Consider the following 24,098-nt stretch of genomic DNA (forward strand, 5'->3'; position numbering starts at 1 on the left):
CTGAATAGTTATGGAGAGAGTGGGCAGCCTTGCTTTAGGTCCCTCTATGCAATATTTTCCCCCTCTTGTGGCTTCCTTTGCTCAGCATTTTACCTTCTCATTTTACCCACATTGACATAAATGGCAGGATCTGATACTGTTTGTGATGCTTTACTAGGCAGTTAGAACCTAACTCAACAGCTCCTGGTGCCTCACCCCAAATGGTCAGATTCTCAAAAGGAAGCCAATGGTGTTATAAAACATAGTGGTCTGTCCTCTTAACTATTCAAATAAGAGGCCACACAAATGGCCCAAGAGACAAGGCCCGATAATATTTCTTAATGACTGTAAAAATGGACCCCATTCACTTTAATGCAAGGGACTCTCTCAGAATTCACCTGTTGTGTGTCTGCCCAAAGTGCCTATTATTCATTAAAACTTTCATATCAATCCGGCCAGGCAAATATTTTACCCTGCTCCTCAGGCTCCTTCATCTCAACATGACAACTTTAATAACGGGCAGGTCCTCAGACCTTACACAAGGAATTTCTGCCTTGTCTTTGAGATCCTGCTGGATGTCAGTCAGGAGAACTACAAAGACTCACCTCAGGCAGGTCAAGTCTAGTGGTGACCAGCTCTAGTTTGTGGGTTATCATGTTAGAACATGTGTCCCTCCAAATCCATGTTGGATCTTCATTCCTAAAGCAATGATAATATTGAGATTGGGGCCTTTTTAGGCACCAATCCAGGAGGTTCACCATCATACAGAATGTGTTGCCTATAAAACAGGGCCTGAAAGAGAGTACAGTCCTTCCCAGAATCATGTGAGAACATATAACAAACTGCCATGTTAGGACAAGAAAGCAGCCTTCATATACCCCAAAATACACCTCATGCACCCCAAATATCCTAATATTAACATATCTACCCAATAAAACACAGAGTTTTAGGGGCCCATGTTTTCATTGTTACCATTTCTGTTGTTACTACTGTTAAAGTAGAGTCAGTTCTGCCTAGGGTTTGCTTGTGAAATGTCCCATGTAGACATCTTTGTGTTTGAACTCGTGCTCTCCAGCAGGTAATGCTGTCTTGGAAAGTTGGGGTCTAGCTTTAGGTGGTGGGGTCTAGCTCCAGGAAACAGTTTGTTAATCTGGTGTTGGAGGTGGGGTGACCACAAGTACAGTGTAAGCAGCCACATGCTAACACCAACTATTCCTGCTACCATGCTTTCCCTGTTCTCACAAAGTGTGAGCAGAAAGGAACCCTTCCTTATGTTACTTTCTGTGGTTCACTTGGTAGCAGTGACTGCAGAGTAGCTAACACAGTCCTTTGACAGGAGTGTGCCCATCCCTCATTGGTTCATGGCTTGCTCTGACCTCACAAGGAGCCACTGTGAGGAATGACTGACACCTGTGCATATAACACACTGCCTAGGGCTGGGTTTTGTCCTTCTAGTACAGAGAGCTGTTGGGTGGTGATCTGTGGGACTTGGACGTGGGTGAAAGTTTTGGACCTGGATATTGGTGAAGTTTTGGACTCGGATACTGGTGACTTGTTGTACTTGACAGAGTGAGTTTTTCTCTCACTTTGCTGGTTGTGCTTTGGGGGTATTGGTTTTAGTTTTTCATTTTATTTTTTGTACTTTATGTTTCTGGTTTTAGATGTTAATTTTTACATATTTTAAATTTTCTTTGTTAGCTATCCTCCATTTTTCTTTTTCTAATTACTCATTTTCTTTGTTTCTTTTTACATTTTAAAGATTTTGCTTGGGTACCTGAGTAATACAGGCTTCTAGGATGAGTCTGGAATCATCCTTCCCCTTTTAATTTCATGCAGTCATCTGAGAAGCATTGCTATCTTGGTGATATTTTATGTATTCTCTAACAAATCTTTCCTGAAGATCATTAAGACAAAGAAGGCAGCCACTAGAGAGATTTCTTACCTCTAGCCATCCTCAAACTAAAAGAGTATGAGTCTGTCTCCAGGAATTCTCAGACTGAATACAATGAGCTCCTGTCTCCTCCCACCTTATATTCCTCTCTCAGCCCAGCCATATCCCTTCCTGTCTCCACATTCCTAGTACTGGGATTAGAGGTGTGAGCTATCACCAGCTGGCTCTGTTTTTCTTTTAGACTGGGTCAATCTCATGTAGCCCAGAGTGGCTTTTAACTCACAGAGATCCATCTGCCTCTGCCTCTCAAATGCTGGGATTAAAAGTGTGAGCCATCAACACCTGGCCTCTGTGGCTAGCTAGTGGCTTAGCTCCACACTCTGATCTTCAAGCAAGCTTTATTTTTTAGATCACAAACAAAACATCACCACAGGTGTGAATTCTTCTTTAAAGATCTGATAGAAATCACCAATGAGTTTGTCTGGTCCTGAACTTTTTTGTTTGTCAAGAGATTATTTTAAATTGCTATTTCGGTTTTATTTAAAGGGTTTTTTTTGAAAATTTTGTACAATATATTTTGGTCATGTTCATCCCTTCCTCCAGTTCCTCCCAGATCTCCTATACTCCCTTTCCTACCACCCATGTTTGACTTTTTGTTTTGTTTTTGGCCATCGAGTACAGTTTCTGTTGTCCTTATACTCTTAGATATATGGCCTTCCACTGAAGCATGGTCAGTCCCACCTACTAGGGGCCACACCCTTAAAATGTGTTCTCCCTCTCCTGGAATCTATCAGTTGTCAATAGCTCATCAGGAGTGTGACTTCTTGTCCTACCTCCCCTCTTCGTGCTGAGACTTTTATCTGGAGTGAGCTTAAGCAGGTCACAAGGCTGTAAACTTAGATGGGCAACTGCCCTGCTTTGTTCAAAAAACAGTTTGTATTGTCATTCACTGCCTCTGACTCTGACAGTCTTTCAGTTTAGGTGTTTTATATCTTCTTAGTTGAGTTTTGGTAGCTAATGTGTGTCTAGAAGTTTATTCTAGATTTTTCAAATTCACTGAAACATTTTAGAAACATTCCCTAGTGATTGTCTAGAAATCTGGATTTCAGTTGTATCTCTGGTAATAGCATGTTATTTTGTTTCCATATTATTAACTTGCATCTTCAATTTTTTCTGTTAGTTTCTTATTTTGTCACTAATATAATTAAATTGTATCTTCAATTTTCCATTAGTTATTTTGGTTAAGACCAGATCAGTTATATTTATTCTTAAAATAATCAAGTCTTTGTTACATTGGTATTTGTAATTTAGTTTCCATTTCACCAAATTTCGCTCTGAACTTGAGCATTTCTTCTATTTCTTTTGGGTTTGGCTTGTTCTTGTTTTCCTATGACCTTGACATGCATCATTAGGTTAATTTAGATATCCATCATATTTTTTAACTGCAGGAATTTATAGCTATAAATGTTTCGCCTAGACCTGCTTTTGATTAATTTTTATCTTGCATCACTAGTTGGGGTTGGTACAAGCATTTATATCAACAAAGATGAAGAAGTGGGAAATGGCTCAAGGCAAAACCCTACATCACAACTCCTTTCAGGAAGAGGCTTTAACAGAACACTATAAAATCCTAGAAACCCTTGGCCGAGGAGCATTCGGAGAAGTAAAGTTGGCTAGCCATCTACTCACCCAGACAAGGGTAGCAGTAAAAGTTCTTCCAAAAGGCACAAAGAATAGCTTCATCAAATCAGAAATTGAAATAATGAAATCTCTAGACCATCCCAATATTATTAAACTTTTGCACATAATCGACACCACAAAAAACACTTACATGGTTATGGAACATGCCACAGGGGGAGAGCTGATGGGCAGGATTGTGGAGTTTGGCTACCTACAGGAAGAGGAATCCCGTAAGGTATTTAAACAGATGGTGTGTGCCCTTCAGTATTGTCACAGGAAAGGGATTGCTCACAGGGATCTAAAGCCTGAAAATATTTTAGTGGATGGCAAAGGCAATATAAAACTCAGTGATTTTGGGTTGGGCACCAAGCTTACCATGGGGCAGAAGCTAGCATATTTCTGTGGGACACTTCCTTATTGTGCCCCAGAACTCTTTGAAGGTGGAGGTTACGATGGCCGAGCAATCGACATCTGGAGTTTGGGGGTTGTACTCTACTTTATGTCGACAGGGTGCCTCCCTTTTAAGGGATTTACTTTTGGGGCACTAAAGGAGAAAATCTTGGCTGGAAAGTACTCTGTTGCATTCAAGCTGTCGCCAGAGCTTTGGGATGTTATTGCTAAGTTGTTAACTGTAAATCCTGGACAAAGACCAAGAATAGATGACGTTGTGGGTTTTCAATGGCTAAAGCTTGGCAATGAAGGTTCTCCCAATCCCTTTAGAGAGAACGATGAGGACAGCTACCCAGACCCCACTGTGATGGTCATCATGGGCGTCATGGGTTATAAGCAAGGAGAGATATTGGAAGCTTTACAGGAGAAGAAGTTTGATCAAGTGATGGCCACCTACTTGATTCTTAGGCAGCAGTCACCCTGGGAAGATGACTTGATAAAAGATCTTCAGCCCAAGCAGTCTTCTGGAACCTTGAATGTTACAGGCCTTCCCACGATACCTAAAGTGGCTATAAAGAGGGGATCTAGTGTCCCAATCCTTCCCACTTCTTCCATTTTGCCCACTCTACCTGAGAGTCCTGAGAACGACAAAAAGGGGAAAACGAGGTACAGTATGCCTCCCACCGTGAACTGCCCTAACAAGAAAATAGCCCCAGTTCAAAGAATCTGCCCCCATCGTGTACACGAGGCTAACTTCATGAATAGCACTTGGGGGGATTCAGAGAGCACTATTAACACCTCTGATGAAATATGTACCAGAGTGTCTTCAGCACTGGAAACTTCTTCCAACAAGTTATCCCTGAATGTGTCCAAAGCTGGCCCTAACAAATCAAAGAACAAGGTGTCCTCACAGGAGGTTTTATCTCATCACACTCCAATGGAGGAAGTTCAGTGCAAAGACATCAACATACCAAGTAAAAATATCAGCTCTTCTCTCCGACAAACCTCATATCAGGAGGACCTCAGAGCTACAGCCAGTCGGAGAGATGAAAAGACCAGTTCATCTCTCCCACAAACTGAACCTCAGGAGGACCTCAGGGGACAGCCCCACAGTGTGGCTACAGCTGCGTCAAAGAGCAACATGACCTCACAGGATAGATCACCCCCATTCTCCAGCAAGGAGGCCCAGGATGAGGGTCCTATTGTACAAGAAAAAGACCTCAGCCCATCCTCCCCAGAAACACCCCAGGGACACCTCAGTGGCCGGAGCCAGACTGCACCCAGAGCTCCCTTTAGAAAGCGGGTTTGGAAGAGCCTACAGAGCAGAATTATAAAAGGCCTGAGAAGTTTGTGTTGCTGCCTACCAACAGAAAAGAGGGAGCACCTAGGCTGCAACAAAATCCTGCCTGTGAGCTTAAAGGACCACAGAGGCAGCCAAGGTAACAACAGGTAGGTGGAGAGGCTACAATGCACTTTTGTATCTTGGCCTCTCTTTTTTTTTTAAAATGATGTTCTTTTCTTTAAAGAAAAATATTTATTTACTATATATGTGTGGAAGTTAACTTGCAGGAATCAGTTCTGTCTTTATACCATGTGGGTCCTAGTCAATGAATTAAGGTCCCAAGGCTTGGGGTCAAGTACCTTTACTCACTCCGGTTTTTCCTGGACAAAATGATATGCTTTTAAATAAACAGATTATAGGAATAGGTGATACTATGTTATCACACCAGAAAGCAAATCCCACAGTATCCTTCCTGAGAAACTTGACCTAGATGTAAACAGACAGAAGAGCATAGTGGCCTGAGGCTGGGCATGGATGAGGAGAAGAGTAGGTGAAGAGAGAGATGGGACAGGCACTCAGGAGGAATCAGACTGAGGGGCCAGCACTGCACAGGGCCAGCACAGCCAAGCAGAAGACCTGCATATTCTCCTAAGAGGCCCCTCTCTTGTGTCTATTTAAAGTGCTGTTGGAGGCACTGTGCTCCCCGTAAGCTAAAACTAATAAGTGGAGAGCGGCGTGCTGAAGATGCACACGGCACAGGAGAGAGCCAGGTAGGAAGTTCAGTTGGCTGTGTGCCATGGGAAACTGTGTTCATATCACAGGCTGAAACTAGGAACGAAGCGTTCCCGTGTCTACAGATGATGACTGGGAAGGAGGGGGCATGCCACACCCTTCTCAGATCACCTGAACCCTGAGGACTGAGAAAGGATTCTGGGAGGCAGGTCTGACAGACTCATGATCCTTCTGATTCTCCCTTGTAGGTAGGTTCATGATGGCTGGTGGTGCCACAATTGTGCCAGTAAAGTGAAGCACTCTGTGGGACCAGAAGTTCTTTAAACAAGGATCAACGGAGTGCTGTGGTCATTAGGAAAATAGGCCTCAGAGGACCTTCTATGAACAGTAAGATCGTCGGTCCAGCTACCTGTCTCCAGGTGTACCTGTGAGCCATTAGAAGAGACAGCGGCACTGGAAACAGAGGAGGACCACAGGGGGCCTGACTCGTTTGTATGTGTTCAAGACGAACATTGCTGACCAAATTGGAGCCAGAAACAGAGGAATGAGTCTGCATGGAGTGTCCATCTTGTGCTCATTTGGGAAGGTAGAATGTGTGAGAACAGGTGAGTCCATTAGTTATGGTGTGGCTCTCAGGACCATCCTGGCCTACTAGACAGCTTGCTTCCTGTCCCCACCAGATCCAGACACCTTCACAACTCACCCCAGCACTATTATTGGTAAACATGCTTGTTGCTTTGCAACCTGAGTCGTATGGATATACTCTTCTGTACTATGTATGTGGACAGACAGGGACACACACACACACACAGACACACACACACACACACACACACACACACACACACACACACGCGCGCGCTTCTTCCAGTATACCTTGTGTACAGTTGACACTAGTGAAGTTTGTTTGAACTGGAGAGTACTCCCATTCAAGCAAGGTAATTTCATGTTCCTTGTGATTTCCTTCCTGGAAATGCCTCAAATTCCTTTAACTCAGCTTGTTCCCCAACCCAATCACTTACCACCCTGCTCTACTGCTTTGCAGGAGCCATGTGAAGCCTGCACATGCCACAGTGCACATTTTGCTCCAGGGCATCTGGTCGTGTGCAAGGTAAGGCCCACCAGCTGTGCTTTGAGTAGAAGCAAGGTGAAGTCTGGAGTGTTTGACAGTTGGATTCAAAGATGGAGCTGGTTCCAAGCATGATCGTGGATAGAACTTTTTGATGGAAAACTAATGGCAACCCCCAGCCTGACAGGGTGTTCCTCTGGGTGGCTCATGGTCTCCTGCCATATTCCTACCTCCTAAAATAACTCAGAGACTCTTAAAGGGATTTAGGTGTCAGATTCCCACTCCTCTGTAGGCCCACACTTTAGTACAACCAAAACCACACTTTACTACACCCCACGATATTATTTTCAACACAAAGATCCCAGCTGTTTTCTTTCTGACATCCTGTAGGGACATTGCTGTTGCTGAGGCTTTGTGTCCCCAGGCAGCAGGCTGGGAAAGATCTTTGCTGCTTGTATGACCCTATGCTGGGGCTACCAAGGAGACTCCTGGGACTACACTCAGCAAGGAACGTTTTCAAGAGGATGGTGCTTAGAGCAGGAGATGCCACTCAAGCCCTAACACACTGGAAGGAACAGGGACACACAGGTGATGCTCCTCTGCTCAGGCTGTGGGGAAGATGTGATTGGTTACAGGATGATGGACAACTGAACATTTGGTTATCTTACCAAAATGCCTTGTTATCAGGTCTCCTTGATGGAAAAGGTTTCTTCTGATTGACAGAGAAGTTGGGCCAGAGACTTTCAAGCATATGGACTAAGAGGAACAAGGGAAAATGTCTACTGATCCAGGTAGCACACAGGTCCTTGTACTAACCTTGTTTTGGGGGAATAGTGTCTGAGGCAACTTGGAGACTTACCTCACTGAGGGTAATGCCTCTCTGTTCTGGCAGGAGCCATGTGAGAGTGAGGTGCTGCTCAATCCCCTCCATCTACTGTATGGAGTCATCTGCTGTTACTGTTCCTTGATCACCTAGGCAGGGACACCACTTCTCCATCAGAAATACTTCCGGCTGCAAGGGACAGACCTAGGGAACATTGACAGTAATTTGAGGGCTTTTTATAGTGGGGCCCCTTTTAGAGAGTGACATCAACCAATACCTAGAGAACTGAACCATGAAGACAGTCTCTAAGAAAAAGTCCTAGACAGTGAAAGCTGAGTGACTGATGACTTTATGCATTGTGTATCCAGGTGAAGATCAGCCATCAAGGATATGCTCAGAGAGCTAGGCATAAGATTGCTCTGCAGAAGTGTTACCAAGAAAGACAGGCACTGGACAAAATGATATAATGGCACAAATATCTCTGAATAAAGAGACTTTTCTTGCTACAATAAATTCCTTTGTACATTTGAAGCACATGCTCTGATGTCCTGATTTATATCTATATGGATATTTTGATGGTGGAATTGGTCAGCATGTCTGTCTTCTGAATGTACCATTTCTCTCTGTGGTGAGAGCAGCACTAATTCTCCATGATGTGCTTTGGTCTTCATTCTGTGCATTAGATCTCGCCCTCTTCCTCCTACATACTGCCTAGTCTACACCTTGGAAACATCTCTCCATCCCGCTATTATCACTAATGGAGAATTTTGTTTTAGGCTCCACATATGAAGTATTTCTCTCTTTTTAAGGGTAATTTTTCTTATCATAATGTCCTTCAGGTTGGCTCAAGTTGACCAAAAGTCTCAGTATATCTCTCCCCTTTCTTTTTCTGAGACAGGGTCTTGCTGTATAGCTTAGACTGACCTACAATTCCTGATACTCGTGCTCAGAATCCTGGTTACTGGGGTGACAGGTTTGTATCTCCTGAATTATAAGGCCTAACTACATTCTTCTTCAACAGAAATGTGGATGTAGGGTAGACACATTGTTAAAGGATTAGGTTTTGATTCATTTTGAAATACTCCCAACTTTTTCTGCAGTTGTCCTATCTCAGCATCATCAAAAAGATCCTTATAGTTGGGTGTGGAAATGCTCACAAGAGCCCTGACTCCTAATCACAAGGCACTGCCTTTATGTAACCTGTAACCTGGTTCCCTCCTCAACTTGTATTTCTGCCCTGCTGTTCACATCCTGTTGAGGGGGCAGAGTTTCCTTCAAGGGACAAGGATATGTGAACTAGAGACTGAGAGGCTTCCAAAATCATAAAAAAAAAAAAACCAACACACAAACAAAAAACGGCACCCTGCAACCAAATAACTGTCAGAAGAAATTCAAATAGCAGCTCACTTCTCTTCCTGTGGAGACACAGCCAGCATGGGTCATCTGGTAGGTCTGGTTTTGGTTTTGTGAGGGGTCCTGTACTGTGCTGTATCAGTTCATTCCTTGCTGCATGCTCGTTAACTCCATAGCCTTGGTGTCTGGAATAGGTCTCAGATACATAGGGCAGTACAGAGGTCTCTTTGGCATCTTAACCTCCTTTCCTTTATTATGTCCAGAACTTTGGGATGACTGAATCACAGAGCAGACAGGGTTTTACATTTTGAGAAATCTCTGCACTGTGTATCATGATGGTTATATCAATGTTTGCTCTGCCAACAATGTGCAAGGGTCTCCAATTCACACACAGGCAAATGTTTTTTTTCATCCTGTGATAATATCCAGACTAGTTCATATGGTGACATTTATGACAACTCATTTATCAATGGTTAGTGTTATATCTCCTGGACAAATGGAGTTTAATTCACAAAGTTCTATCCTATGTTTCTACTTTAGTGAGTTTTCCCTACTTTTCCAATAGCAATTTCAGAGTATCAAGTTTTACATTAAAGTAGTTGGTCCATTTGGAATTGATTTTTATGCAGGCAGAGAGATAAAGATCTAGTTCACTCTTCTACATTAAATGCCCAGTTTTTCTAGCACCATTTGGGGTCTACATAGAAAGTTGTAGACCAGTCTGGGCTAAGTAGGGAGACTATATCTATAAATAGATAGATAGATAGATAGATAGATAGATAGATAGATAGATAGATAGATAGACAGACAGAAGAAAGAAAATGCAGAAGGTAGATATCAGAATTTTCCCAGAGGCTTGCCCTGAGAAGATTCTTCCTAGAGTCCTGGGGAAGATGCTATGTCCTGTGTGGGTTTATCTGAGGGAAAATAATCTATTTACACCATTCTCTTTTGTCCATTTACTTTATTTCTCTAAGACAAAATTCTATCTATACAGCTTCAGTTCTGTCCTGAACTCAGCTCCTCTCTGTCCCTTTTTTTTCTGTCCTCTCAAAGTTTTAGTAAGCTCCTATGCTTTTGATCTCATCTCTGTCTTCAGTTTATCTGTCCGTGCTCATTTCTTCTCTTCCTACTCTCTTGACGTAATCCAGTCCTTATTGTCTACAGAAGATCTGCCTTGTTCCTTTCTCTCCAGCCACGAGCCTCTCAAGAATTCTGCCTCCCCTTCACTCCAACTTGGATCTGCAAAAATCTTTTGTTCTGAGTCAAATATTCTGAAATGCCATTTGGACAGTCTGGGGAAGGAAAGTCTGAGCTTCAGTTCCACAAGAAAAAAGGCCATGCATCTACAGTCTCCCTGTTTCCTAGGCTCCGTAGGAGTGTTACCTAGTAGATTAGCAGAAGGTCTGAGAAGCTTAACTGTTTGCTATATGGTCTAGTAGTATATGAGTGCACAAGAATTCATAGCAGAAGACAGCTGCAATATATAAAAAGCTGAATCCCACCAAATATTCCCTGATAAATGGCTTCCCTCTAGAAAAATTCCTTGATATTTTTATGTATAGCTTTATTATATACAGCTGAATCTCTATAATATATTCTTACAGCTCATAGCAGGTGAATACCTAGTATCCACTTCAAATTTGCTTGTCCTTTCCCCAATTATCTATTAACTAAGCAATAGTAAAGATTCATGAAGATGCTGAAACAGGAGACGGGTCAACTTCTTAGTTCCTAAAATGTACAGTGGGTAGATATGAGCTCTGTTTAAGGAGGAATTGATGCTTTGTGCAGAATTTGTCTACTAAAGACCTGGGGGAAACACAAGAAAGTCTATACACAGAAACAGCTGTCTATCACCTTCTGACATTAGAAAACTTAAGAATGACATTTATTTGATACTGTTGGATCTTTGTGTACTTGTTAAAATTTGGTCTATCTTAACCTCAGATTTAGGTGAAGGCTAAGAGGACTATAAGACAGAAATTAGCATTCTATACCCAGTTATAAAAATCCAGAGAGTGTGGGGTCAGAAAGATTGGTTGAGAGTACCTCTTGCTGTTGAAGAGGATGGATGTTCAATTTCCAGCACCCACACAAGGTGACTCACAAACAACTCCAGCTCCATGTGTTCAACACCTCTGGTATCCATAGGTGCCTTCATTCACATGTACACACCCAATAGACACACATGTAAGTGTAAGGGATGGAGCAGTAAAACCCTGAACCAGTTTACTCCACAGGTGGAAAGAAGGTTTATATGGGGACTTCAAAACTGCCATAGTTACTTCTCAGGGGCAAAGAGAATCAAAAATTATTTGCAGGAGTCCAAAGCTGCCATGACTACACCCTGGCAGGCAGAGTGGATAGCAAAATGGTGAGGAAAGCTTTGCTTATTTTAAAGAAGTAGGGGAGGTGTGCAGGCCAGAAGAGCCTGGAAGTTAAAAGCAGTGGTGAAGCATCTTGTGGGCCAGAAGAGACCAGGAGCCAGCATGGAACTTTGATATGTTAAGGGTATGTGCTAATAGGAATCTAGATGCCTCATTTGCTAAGGTAGGGGGAGATAAGGGAGTGATAGCTTTTCCTAGCAGACAGAAACCCATTTTTCAGTTTTTTGAGAAGTGCTGAGTGTACACATCAGTAATTCTCTGTTGAACCTATCAAGAGTCTAGGCTGAGCAGAACCCAGACTGTCATTTAGGACATTGTCAGTGGCACTGCAGTTGAGGGGTGGTTGGGACTTAACATTCCAACCTTTTGCTGATGGTAGGGGCTGATTGTACTTATGATATGACTTCTTTAAGCTAAACTGGGATTTGTAGTGTTTCTGGGAAGTTTGGGAACTAGGTCTGTCAAAGGTTGAGGGTGAGGAGGCAGGCAGGTTGGTGATAGTAGGAGATGAAGGAAAATTTTGTCAGAAGTGTCTGGTTTACAGACCGCTGTGTGATTTTGCCAGTTTTCTCTGGAAAGGACCTGCAGAGAAAGAGAGCAATCGTGATTGTGTGACACAAAGAGACTCCACCTGGTACCAGCTTCAAGTGTGGCCACACTGACACCTAGGCTGAGAACTGCCCCACACTTCATCGGCTGCCAGGCCCTTCTCCAACTGTGAACAAACAACACTGGAGGGTTGACTATCCCACTCTGCCTTGCCAAGGTAGGTCAGTCCCTAAGGCTTTAGTGGAATCTCTGAGTCCGAGGAGAAAAGAGACTCAAGGAGACAGGCAAAGGGAGGGGTAGGAGGAGTCAGGGGCCTAAGAGAGACACAAAGGAGAGTACTGCAAAGGAATCAGCCCCTGGAGGATGTAGTTTGTGAGTCAGCTCATGTAAGTCATTAATCTTCTCTTTCACTTGGCCAGACTGGCTCACACAGAACATCCTTCATCAGCATGTTGATGGTTTACTGGATTGGGAAAAGTTTGCTGGGCAATTGATTCCTGGATGTTGTCTGTCTTAGGGTTTCTAATGTTGTAACGAAACACCATGACCAAAAGCAAGTTGAGGAGGAAAGGGTTTATTTGGTTTACATTTCCACATTGTAGTTCTTCACAGAAGGAAGTCTGAGCAGGAACTCAAACAAGGCAGGAACTTGGAGGCAGAAGCTGATGCAGAGGCTATGGAAGGGTGCTGCTTACTGGCTTTCTCCTTATGGCTGGCTCAGTCTTCTTTCTTATAGAGCCCAGGACTTCAGCCTAGGGATGACACCATACACAATGGGCTGGGCCCTCCCTCATCAAGTACTAATTAAGAAATGTGTACAGCTTAATCTTATGGAAGCATTTTCTTAATGCCTCAGAGGTACCCTATTCTGCAGATGACTTTAGCTTATGTCAAATTGACATAAAACTATCCATCACAGTGTCTGTCAGCTAAGTGGAAATCTACTGAGACAGATACAGACCAAGGACAGAGGACAGAAGGTAAAGTTAGGGGGATCTTTATCTTGGGCATATACTTGAACACCCAACAGAAGGGGCAGGAAAAGCCCATCCCCAGAGATAGGCTGTAAGTGGGAGAGCTTAAGGTGGAAGGAGTTGACTGGAAGGAGTGGTCACTAAACACGGGATCTAAAATCCTTTTGACCTTTGGCAGATGGATCCAAGTCCTGACTCGCTAAAGTTTACATAGATTTTTTTTTAAGTTGACAGAAAACATAAAAGTTTTAGATGTGTGGAAATGTATTGTGTCCTCCAAAATATTGTGCACCCTAATAAAGTTTATCTGAGGATCAGAGGATAAAGCTAGCCACTATATTAAACGTAGATGTCAGGCAATGGTAGCACACACCTTTAATGTTACCACTCAGGAGGCAGAGATCTGTCTGGATCTCTCTGAGTTCAAGGCCACACTGGGAACAGAGCCAGATGTGATGGTACATACCTTAAATTCCAACACTAGTTAACCATAAAAGTCTGAAGATTTGCACAGACAGACAGGAAGTGACAGAGCTGGACAGGAAGAGGAAGTAATATAGCTGGGTGGAGAGAAAAAATGAGATGCAGAACAGAAAGGTGTGGGTATACAGGAAGTAGGTCTCCTTGGAGGAGGATCTCCAAGTGGTAAGAATGTGGCTGGCTTCTTTCTACTTTTCTGATCTCTCAGATTTTCACCCCAATATCTGGCTCCGGGTTTTTTTTTTTTTTTTTTTTTTTTAATGAATAAGACCATTTAGCACTTTGTCCTGCAATTGATGCCCAATGTTTGTGGCAAGAATTCATTTAAAAATCTGCTTGTGGACTAACAGGCCCCCAGCTCAGGTTTGAGCTGCAAGGCTCAGGCCAGAGCTGCACATGGCCAGATCTCTACCCCACATGGGCCAGAGTCTCTTAGGCTTTTTCTCTCCTGGTAGGGAGTGGGCTCTCTCTGGACTGCCATCTCAGACTGCTACCACATTAGGTAACTGCTTTAAAATTCCCCCAGACGTCCACTGTGGACCTGGTAAGTCAGTTAAGATATCTTAAAGGGAGGAATTAGTTAAAAGAGAATTTTTTCCCACATTAAAAAATGGGAAACATTTTTACACTGGAAGAAATCTGATCTGTGTTTGATAACACATTAGACATTCTGTAAAATGGAACAATTAGAGGATAATTAATGTTGATGGGATGTATGTAATATCAATTATGAATATTATTTGTTTGATCATTTTTATTTTAGCATTAGAAAGGTGGGTCAATTTGAGTGCCATATAAAAACTTTAGAAAAACCCGTTAAAATGAATTACAGAGAAATTCAGACCCAGAAAGAAGAATTTAAAAGTGAATGTATCTCAGAATTGAATTATATGGTTACAGAGAAACAGCCTCAGGTTACCAGACAGCAAACATTAATCTACCAGGTAACCTTACAGGAACTGCTAAATGCTCAAGGGTGTGTATGAGCTAACTGGACTCCAGTGGGAATGTTAGATTTGAGGAGATTTAAAGAAGCTCATATAGTCTCATATGGTATGCATTCTCCATTTGTAGAGCAGATGTTAAACTCGTCAACTTGAAATAGAATTATCCCTTAGGACTGGAAAGAATTGGTTACAGCTGTCCTAGAGGCTGGGCCTCAGTTACAGTGGAGAACCTGGTGGAAAGAGGAGTCTAAAACTAAAGAACAAAGATGTAGGGCTAGAGGTGAGGAAATTTTCTAGGATCAACTGCTTGGAGAAGACGATTATGCTGATATAAAAAGACAATGTTTACATGATAACCAAACTCTAATTCTATGCCACATGGCAGCAGTGAATGCATGGAATAGAATTGAGGAAGCAGGGAAGAAAATTGAACCATTTACCAAAGTTATACAGGGCCCCAAAGAAACCTTCATGGATTTCTTACAAAGGCTCTCTTCAGCTGTAAATAGAATTATACCAAATTCAGAAGCTAGAGAGATAATAATTAAATCTGGCTTTTGAGAACACCAATGCAGCATGCAGAAGGATAATCAGGCCATTAAATGCAAGGTCGGCACCCTTAGAGGATTGGATCAGGGACACAATGTTGAATCTCATGACCATGATGATATGTGGATAGGAGAGGTGATTTTAAGATGTTTGAAGAAAAATAATAAAAAGTAATATCAGATGCTTTATTGTGGTAAACAAGGCCACCTATAAAGGGACTGTAAACAGGTCATTTTATGTTGAGGCCTTTGATACATTTGGAGTTGAGATTTGTAAAGTTTGATAAATATGGATTATTTTAAGTCTTTCCCATAGAGCCATCCAGTTTGACCAGCATTATTTGTTAAGATGCTGTCTTTTTTTTTAGTACGTATTTCTGGCTTTTTTTTTTTTAATCAAAAATCAGGTGTTCATGAGTTTGTGGATGTATGTCCAGGATTTCAATTTTATTTCTTTTACCAGTGTGTCTGTTTTGGTACCAATGTCATGCTATTTTTATTACTACTCCCTGTAGTACAACGTGAAATCAGGAGCTATGACACATCTAGCAGTTCTTTATTATCCAGCCTTATTTTGGTCATACTGGCTTTTTTATTTATTTATTTATTTATTTTTGTGTGTGTGTGTGTGTGTTTCCATATGACACTGAAAATTGTCAAGATCTGTGAGGAATTGAGTTAGAATTTTGATAAGGATTGCATTAAATCTGTAGATTGCTTTTGTAGGACTGACATGTTTAGTTTATTGATCCAACAGATCCGTGGGCATGGATCTTTTCTTTCCTGATATCTTCTGCAATTTGATGAATCAGTATGTTACCGTTTTTAATCATAAAGTTTTTCACTTTCTTAGTTAGAGTTATCCAAAGACATCTTATATTATTTGAAGATACTATGAGAAATGTTATTTACCTGATTTCTTTTTCAGTCCATTTGTCATTTGTATATATGAGAGCTACTGAATTTTGTGAGTATATTTTACATTCAGCTACTATGCTGAAAGTGCTTTTCAGCTGTAGGAGTTTCACACTGGAAATTTAAGATTGACTTATTTTAAATATGATATTATATACAAATGAATTTACTGTGACTTCTTTCTTTCCAATTTGTATCCTTTTATTCTCTCTTTCACTTGTTTTACTGCTCTAGCTAAGACTTTAAGTATTATACTGAGTAGCTGTGAAGAGAGTGGACAACCTTATCTTGTTCCTGGTTTTAGTGCTTTGAGTTTCTCTCCATTTAAGTTGATGTTGGCTATGGGTAAGCTATAAACTCCTTTTAGTATGTGGAGGTATGTCCCTTGCATCCCTAATTTCTCCAGGACTTTCATCTTGAAAAAGGCTCCTTTTGCATCTAATGAGATGATCATGTGCTTTTGTCTTTCAGTTTGTTTATATGATGGATACCTTCATCAATTTACATAGTTAAACCCTCTGTGCATTTCTGGAAGGAAGCCTAATTGATCAAGGTGGATAATTTTTTTATGTGTTTTTAGATTTGGTTTGCAAGCATTATATTAAGATTTTTTTCATCTATGTTCATAACAAAAATTGATTCAAATTTTTTTTTTCTTGTTCAGTCTTTATATTTTCTGGGCATCAGGGTAACACTTCATATAAAAATTTGAGAAATGATTCTTCTATTTGTATTTTGTGAAATGAGTTGACGAGTACTAGTATTAACTCTTCTTTGAAAATCTGATAGAATTCTAAGCTAAAACCCTTTGGCCTTGGGATTTTTTTTGTGGGGGCAGGGAGGGAACATTTTGATTACTGATTCTCTTTCACTACTGGTTATAGGTCTGTTTAAATTACTTAACTGATCTTGATTTAACTTTTGTAGGGGGTATGAATTTAAAAAAATACCTATTTCTTTCAGTTTTTTTTTTCAATTTTATGGATTACAGGTTTTTAAATTATGCCTTTATGATTCTTTGGATTTCCTCCATGCTGTTATACTCCCTTTTTGTCTTTAATTGGTTAATTTGGATTTTCTCTGTCTGCCTTTTAGTTAATTTAGCCAAAGGTTTGTCAGTCTTATTGACATTTCTGAAAGAACCAACTCTTTGCTTCATTCATTTCATAATTTTTGTTATTTCTATTCTATTAATTTCATCCTTGTTTTGCTGTCTATTCATTCTACTTATGATTCCTTTTTGTTGTTGTTGTTCTAGAGCTTTCAGGTGTGCTTTGAAGTTGCTAATATGAGAATGCTCTTAGGTTTTTTAGTTTGTTTGTTTATTCATGTAATCACTTAGTGTTAGGAACTCGCCTCTTAGAAGTGTCTTCATTTTGTCCTGTAAGTTTGGGTATGTTGTGTATTCATTTTTTTCTATAAAGTCTTTAATTTCTTTCTGAATTTCTGTCTTGGCCCATTTTTCATTCATTGAAGTGTTGTTCAGTTTTTATGGGTTTGTAAGTTTTCTGTTGTTTTTGGTATCTAGCTTTAATCCATGGTGGTCAGATAGCATACAAAGTCTTATTTTGATTTTCTTGTATCTGTTAAGACTTACTTCTTGTCTGAATATGTGGTCAATTTTGCAGAAAGTTCCATCAGGTACAGAGAAGAAGGTATATGCTATTGTGTTTGGATGAAATGCTCCGTAAATATCTATTAGGTCCATTTAGTTTACAACTTCAGTTAGCTCCAGCATTTCTCTGGATAATTTTTGTATGGATAACTGGCCTATTGGCAAGAGTTGGGTATGGAAGGTCCTGCTATCAGTGTGTGAGGGTTAATATGTGATTTAAGTTGTAGTATTGCTTATTTTATAAACTTGGGTGGCCTTGTGTTTTGGTGGGTAGATGTTATGAATTGCAATATCCTCTTGGTATATTTTTCCTTGATGAGTGTGTAGTGTCCTTGTTTCTTCTTTTTGGTTTTGATTTGAAGTCTATTTAGTTAGATATTAAAATGACAATACTAACTTCTTAAGTTCAGTTGCTTGGAATATTTTTTAGCCTATTAACAATGAGGTGATGTGTATTCTTGATATTTAGGTGTATTTCTTGGATGTATCAGAAAAATGGATTATGTATTTTGCATCCTTTCTATTAGTCTGTGTCTTTTTATTGGGAGTTGAGACATTGATGCTGAGATATTCAGAGATATCAATGGAAGTGTTTGTTGATTACTATTGTTTAGTTCTTTAGTTTTGTGTGTGTGTGTGTGTGTGTGTGTGTGTGTGTGTGTGTGTGTGTGTCTGTATCCTCTCTTTTGAGTTTCTGGTCTGTTATTATTTATTCACTATGTTTTCTTGGATGTTATTTACCTCTTTAGATTAGAGTTTTCCTTCTAGTGCCTTCTATGGGGCTGGATTTGTTGATACATATTGCTTAAATTTAGTTTTATCACAGAATATCCTATTTTTATAACTATTGTGAATTAAAATTTTACTAGGTATATTATTCTGGGCTGGCATGTATTGTCTCTTAGAGTTTGTAGAACTTTTGTCCAGGCTCTATGGCTTTTAAGGTTTCCATTTAGAAGTCAGGTATAATTATAATATGTTAATCTTTTTATGTTTTTCTCAGTCTTTTTGCCTCTGTAGTTTTTAAATTTTCTTTGTTCTGAACATTCAGTATTTTAATTGTTACATGCTGAGGGGATTTTCTTTTCTGGTACAGACTATTTGGTGTTCTAAATGTTTCTTTTACCTTGATGGGTGTCTCCTTTATGTTAGGGACATTTTCTACTATATTTTTGTTGAAAAATAATTCCTGTGCTTTTGAACTATGTTTCTTCTCCTTCTTCTATTCCTATTTTTCTTAGATTTTGTCTTTTCCTAGTTTCTCAGATTTCCTGCATGATTTATGTCATGACTTTTTAAGATGAAACATTTTCTGTGGCTGAGGTATCCATTTCTTTTATCATGCTCTCAATGCCTGAGATTCTTGCTTCCCTCTCTTGTATTCTGTTGGTGAGGTTGCTGGAGCTGAAGGTTTTTCTATGTCCTGTCTTCTGGTGGTCAGGACAAACCTCCCCTACTCGTGTCCCCAAGTAAACACACAGGGGCTTATATTCATTAAAACCGCTCAGCCATTAGCTCAGGCCTACCACTGACTAGGTCTTACACTTAAACTCAGCCCATTTCTGTTCATCTATATGATGCCACATATTCAGAGCATACAGAGCAACATCACCCATCAGGTTGCCTCTGAGGTTCCTGCTCAAGGTCCTCGTTTTCCATTCTTAGATCTCACTTGAGTTTTTTATTTCTTTGTGCTATTTGCACTTTCAGGTCTTGAATTTTTTATATTAATATTCCTCCACTGTTTCTTTGCATTTTCAAATCATATTCACAAAGGCTGTTTTAAGGTTGTTTCTTCAAGTATGTTGCAATACTAAGTCTACTGTGGTAGGGTTCCTGAGCGCTAGTGTAGACATAATGCCTTGGCTGTTATTGTTTGTATTTTTATGCTGGCATATAGGCATCTGTATTTAGGAGGACTGTAATTCTAGGTGATGATATCTGTCTTGTCTTTGTTGGGTGGGTATTTTGTTTCATGGTTTCTGTTGTCCTGACTCTTTTTTAAGAACATGTGTTGGCTGTGTATTGCCTTAATGGCAGTTCTTAGATGCTGATAGATGTGGTCTCTAGGAGTTCCAGGTTAAATATATTTCTTTATATTGGGAGCTGACACTTAAGAATGGGGATCACATAGGAGGGGGTAGTGGACTGAGCAGGTCCATAAGAAAAATGAAAGCAGGAATTCCACCAGGATCTTCTTAGTGTACTGGGAATGGAAACAGAGAGCGATAAGAGGCCACAACAGGTAATCTGATACAGAACTGGAGATGGGACTGAGAAATGGTTATGGAGCAATGGAGGGAAAGTGAAGATCTGAAGCTTGTCTACTTGCTTTGTTGACCGACTTCTCTGATGGTCTTGGCTGGAGGGTTTGCAGAGAATGCCCACTGGAGTTGATAACTTCGATAAAGATGGTGGCAGGAGGGTAGAGTTTATGAACTGTGTGGTCTATTGGAGATGAGGGCAGGGACAGAGACAAAAATGAAGCAGATGGTCTGCTACAGAGTGGAGGATGAGACTAGGGGGTTAGATTTTTAGGAGAAGAGAGAGTGATGAAGATCTGCAGTTAGCCTCCCTAGTTCCCTAAACTCTGTGACCAACATTTTCCCAAAGAATGCCTTCTGGCATTGGAGACTAAGAAGATAGGATGAGTTGGTGGGTGGGGTGGAGGAGAAAGTCTGGTGTTTGACTAGAGATGGGGGCAATGAGCAAGGGGAGGCTGCAACAGGTGGTCTGCTACAGAGATAGAGATGAGACATGGGAATTGAATTTAGAGGCTCAGAGAGAGATATGAAGATCTGTAAGAAGACTACCTGCTTCCCTTTCTGGTGTGATCTGTGGATTCCCAAGGACTACCTTCTGGTGTTTGGGAGCTGGGGTAAAGTTATGGGGGGCTTTCGAGGAAAAGGTCTATAGGAGCCCTTGGAGATGTGGACAGAGAGGAAGGAAGCCTTCAGATGGTAGTCTATTACACAGATAAGGATGAGCCATGGGGAATGAATTTAGAGACTCAGGGGGATATGTGAAGATCTGTAGGAAGCCTACCTGGTTCCTTGTCTGGAGTGATCTGTGGGTTCCCAAGGAATACTTGTTGGTGTTTGGGAACTGGAATAATGCAATGGGGGGATTTGGAGGAAAAGGTCTACATGAGCCATTGGAGATGTGGACAGAAAGGACGGGGAGCCTTCAGAAGGTGTTCTATTCCAGTGCTGAGGATGAGACTATGGGATTGGATTTGGAAGAGGGAAGGGAGAGGTGAAGATCTGCACTTAGTCTGTCTGCTTCCCTGACTGCAGTCAAAACATAAAATTCAAAGAGAAAAAAACTACTTCATTTGGAGATTACTTTGGGAAAACCCTCAGTATCAAAGAAGAAAACAGTGGAGACATGCTTTCTCAGTTTGCTTCTAAAAAGCAATCATTTCACTGTGCAGAGCTGAAACAGAGGCAGTGAGAAGAGTATCCTGATGGTGGAGCTTCTTAACTTCTGTTAATAGTTCTTAATTTCCTATAGTCTTGTCATATCATGGAGTTATTTTGTGTAATTATTATAGGAATTTCCTAGCTGTCACAATCTGCCATGCTTCTAGAATCACCCTTTTCTCTAGTATCTTTACCTAGTCACTCATGACTTGCTTATGTTCTGGATGAACAAACCTCCCAAAGCTGTTAAGGATGTTGGGTAGAGAATGAGTGCTCGGATGGCTCATCAGTGACATAACACCCTGGTTTTTGTGGTCTCAAATATTAAAATAGCTGCTTCCTAGCCAGCTGACTTGCTGATTTGTTTACAGCTTACCCATGATTCTCTTCTCTTGCTATTTATTAAATTCTATTCTTTTGTCCTTAAAGCTTGACAATGTAAAGCATTAGAATAGATGGAAAATTCTATTGAAAGACAAAGGTAACTAGACATGATTGTAACATGGGCAGAAAACAGCTGACTATTCAGCCATCTGTGCACTGAACCCAAATTCCCTGTCATCACAGCCATCTGGAATTTCTTTCTGACAATGAGTTTCTTTCACCTACGATGTCATTGAAATCAATCATGAGTTTAATCATTGGCCTCTTCTGATCCAGTCTCATCTTTCATGGTTCTTTCAGATTTTGCCACTTTGATAATCCTCTCTTCTAACTTAGATATCATCATACTAAGCGAGAGCATCAGCTCAGCTTATAACCGATGTCCTCACTATAGGAGGCACATTCCTTTCTTTCTGGCTCGAAAAATTTTCTATGGCGATTGTCTTCTCATATTTCTGCAGATAATCAAATAAAGAAGTAAAACCATAAATAAAATCAGCACTACTTCTCTTTCTTCTTATTAACAAATTTATTTTCCTATTACCGATAACCACACTATCTAATTGTTATTTCATTTTCAATGTGAGGGTATACTGCATATAATAAAACAAACAAATTAACAAGAGTTATGTTTGTTAGGCTGCAAAATAGGATACATGTACATATTTGTATAACTTCAGAGCCTCTGAACTGCATTATAAGCTATGTAAGCATAATTACTATATAAATTCATATATATATATTAAATCTATAGTCATAATATACTTAACATTAACATATCAAATATTGTTGGGAAGAATGATCGGTTTAGTGAGGAAAATACATAAAAAAATGGTGTTATTTTTGTATGTTAATTCGCTTCTTAAAAATGAAACCTGCTTTGATCTTATGTTAAACATTAGTAGCAAATATTCCTGAAAACTTTGATCTGACAACATAATCCTAATTATGCTAAAAAAAACACCATGATTTTTAAAGGTGTGGAAATTGGATTCTTGAGCAGCAGCTCAGAAAGTTCAAAACTCGTGAACAGAAAAAGAATAACATAGAAACAGACAGCACTAGAAAGAGCCTCTTCCTCCAAACTCTGACTCAGCTTCCCCTTATGACTGGGCTTCTATCCTGCAGATTAAACTGCTATTTATGAAATCCACTGCTCTAGAGGTGAGCTTAAAGCCTCTCTAGTTCATACAATTCTACTGTCACGTTATCTTGTCAGAGAGGCTGACAGTCTCAATGATGTGACTTTATAGACTCCTTGGCAAAAACCGGTTATTGAAAATCTACCCATCAAAAACTAAACCCACAAACGTTTGCTGTCCTTGGGTCAAAGAACATAAATGTCCTTAATCTCATATTGTTTGAGCTGTGGCTGTGTCTATAAACTCATCAAGGTAGGAGCAGTGGGGCAGGGGAAAGCTGCTGTTTCTAAGTGAACTCAAGTTTCTGAAGCTGGAAGCAGACAAGATAACACAAAAGGAAACAAACCCGAACCTTCCCAAACCCTCTTCTCACATTTTCAATACCATTTCACTTTCAACTTTGTTGAACATCCCGTTAGGTATTAATAGGAACATGAAGGAAAATAAAATAAAATAGCCAGTATCAAACAAATCAATATCAAATTTCTTATTATTTGGAGTTTCAGAAGCTGACATTACAAATTCACATATGCAAATGCTTTGAGAAACTCACATCAGGAGAAAAGTATACTAAGTTGTTAAGTTCTATAAGTAGGGTTCAAATTTTTCATTTAATTCTTGTGATATGTAAGTTGAGGTAGAATTATATTCTTACACATTTTAACTGGTTAATCTCAATTTCAATCTTGCATCTGGTGAACACACACTTTTGAAAGCTGATAATGGCATTGTCATTGGACAGATGATTATCACCATACTGTGAGCACCATTGTCTTGCATTTTAATTTTTTCTAAGTAAATTAAAATAGTACTTAATTATAATGTTTGTCAGTATTCATTTTTCTGGTTTAATGTGATACCTTGATAGATAACACTGATTATGTGTGATAAATGTTTAATAACAGAAAATGAGGGTAGTTAGTTCTAAGCATATTCTCTATTTTAATGTCTTCAGTACTAAACAAGGTGTATTTTTCTTGTTATTCTCTTCTATTGTATAGTTTATGTACAGAAATTTCTAAAAGGTATTGGATTATCAGGCAATAGTTTCCCTTAGAAATGAACAGAAAAGATGAAGGTGAGTGTACTTTCAAGATGTTTGTTACACCAGGCTACTCTGACTGTCCCTTAACTCCTGGCATTTCTAAATGCAGTTTCTTATGTGTTGCTTTTCTGTATTGTATGTGCTTGTGGTGTATAATGTGAGATTCATGGCTTTATAATTTTAAATGCAGTCAAATTGAACCCAGTGCCATTTGCAAATATGCAGCGTTCAATGACAAGCAAGTTACCAGCAGACTTCTGAAAAGAGCTTGGTGCCCAGAGAAACTCAAAGGTGTGTGAAAAAAGATTAAGCACACTGCTATACAGTTTCTCTGAACAGCTTCACTAACTTGTGAAGGAGAAAAATTGCATTGAAAAGATATAAGTATGTGGACTTTGGTACATAATGGAGAAATTGATATATACTGCATATGTCTGAAAAACAGTACTCAAGGACGCCTTTCAAAAGTGAGGAAAGAAGGCTGAGAA

At 40.1% G+C, this 24,098-nt stretch overlaps 1 protein-coding gene and 1 pseudogene across 8 annotated transcripts in view; both read left to right on the forward strand.

Moving 5' to 3' along the window:
- The first annotated feature begins 1,414 nt into the window (after positions 1 to 1,414).
- LOC102917208 (sperm motility kinase X-like) overlaps positions 1,415 to 24,098 on the forward strand; it is a 54,935-nt gene continuing 32,251 nt past the window's right edge. Inside the window, exons 1-9 of one of the 7 annotated variants that reach the window (XM_076569369.1) lie at positions 1,415 to 1,548; positions 3,384 to 5,389; positions 6,203 to 6,559; positions 7,000 to 7,065; positions 7,414 to 7,611; positions 7,711 to 7,814; positions 8,745 to 8,819; positions 12,155 to 12,355; positions 16,474 to 16,555. In XM_076569369.1, the coding sequence (XP_076425484.1) occupies positions 3,417 to 5,389; positions 6,203 to 6,206 (1,977 nt within the window). In that variant the 5' untranslated portion in view covers positions 1,415 to 1,548; positions 3,384 to 3,416 and the 3' untranslated portion in view covers positions 6,207 to 6,559; positions 7,000 to 7,065; positions 7,414 to 7,611; ... (2 more) ...; positions 12,155 to 12,355; positions 16,474 to 16,555. Of the gene's footprint in view, positions 1,549 to 3,383; positions 5,390 to 6,202; positions 6,560 to 6,999; positions 7,066 to 7,413; positions 7,612 to 7,710; positions 7,815 to 7,915; positions 8,383 to 8,744; positions 8,820 to 12,154; positions 12,356 to 14,047; positions 15,220 to 16,473; positions 16,556 to 24,098 lie in introns of those variants that run through there. The other 6 variants (XM_076569373.1, XM_076569368.1, XM_076569371.1 and 3 more) reach the window with 6 other exon arrangements.
- LOC102925376 (sperm motility kinase X pseudogene) overlaps positions 1,449 to 24,098 on the forward strand; it is a 754,818-nt pseudogene continuing 732,168 nt past the window's right edge. Inside the window, exon 1 of the transcript XR_013050447.1 lies at positions 1,449 to 1,548. The product of XR_013050447.1 is annotated as a sperm motility kinase X pseudogene, transcript variant X3 (transcript). The remainder of the gene's footprint in view (positions 1,549 to 24,098) is intronic.

This window comes from Peromyscus maniculatus, chromosome 4 (genome assembly GCF_049852395.1).
Source record: "Peromyscus maniculatus bairdii isolate BWxNUB_F1_BW_parent chromosome 4, HU_Pman_BW_mat_3.1, whole genome shotgun sequence".
Lineage (NCBI taxonomy): Eukaryota > Metazoa > Chordata > Mammalia > Rodentia > Cricetidae > Peromyscus > Peromyscus maniculatus.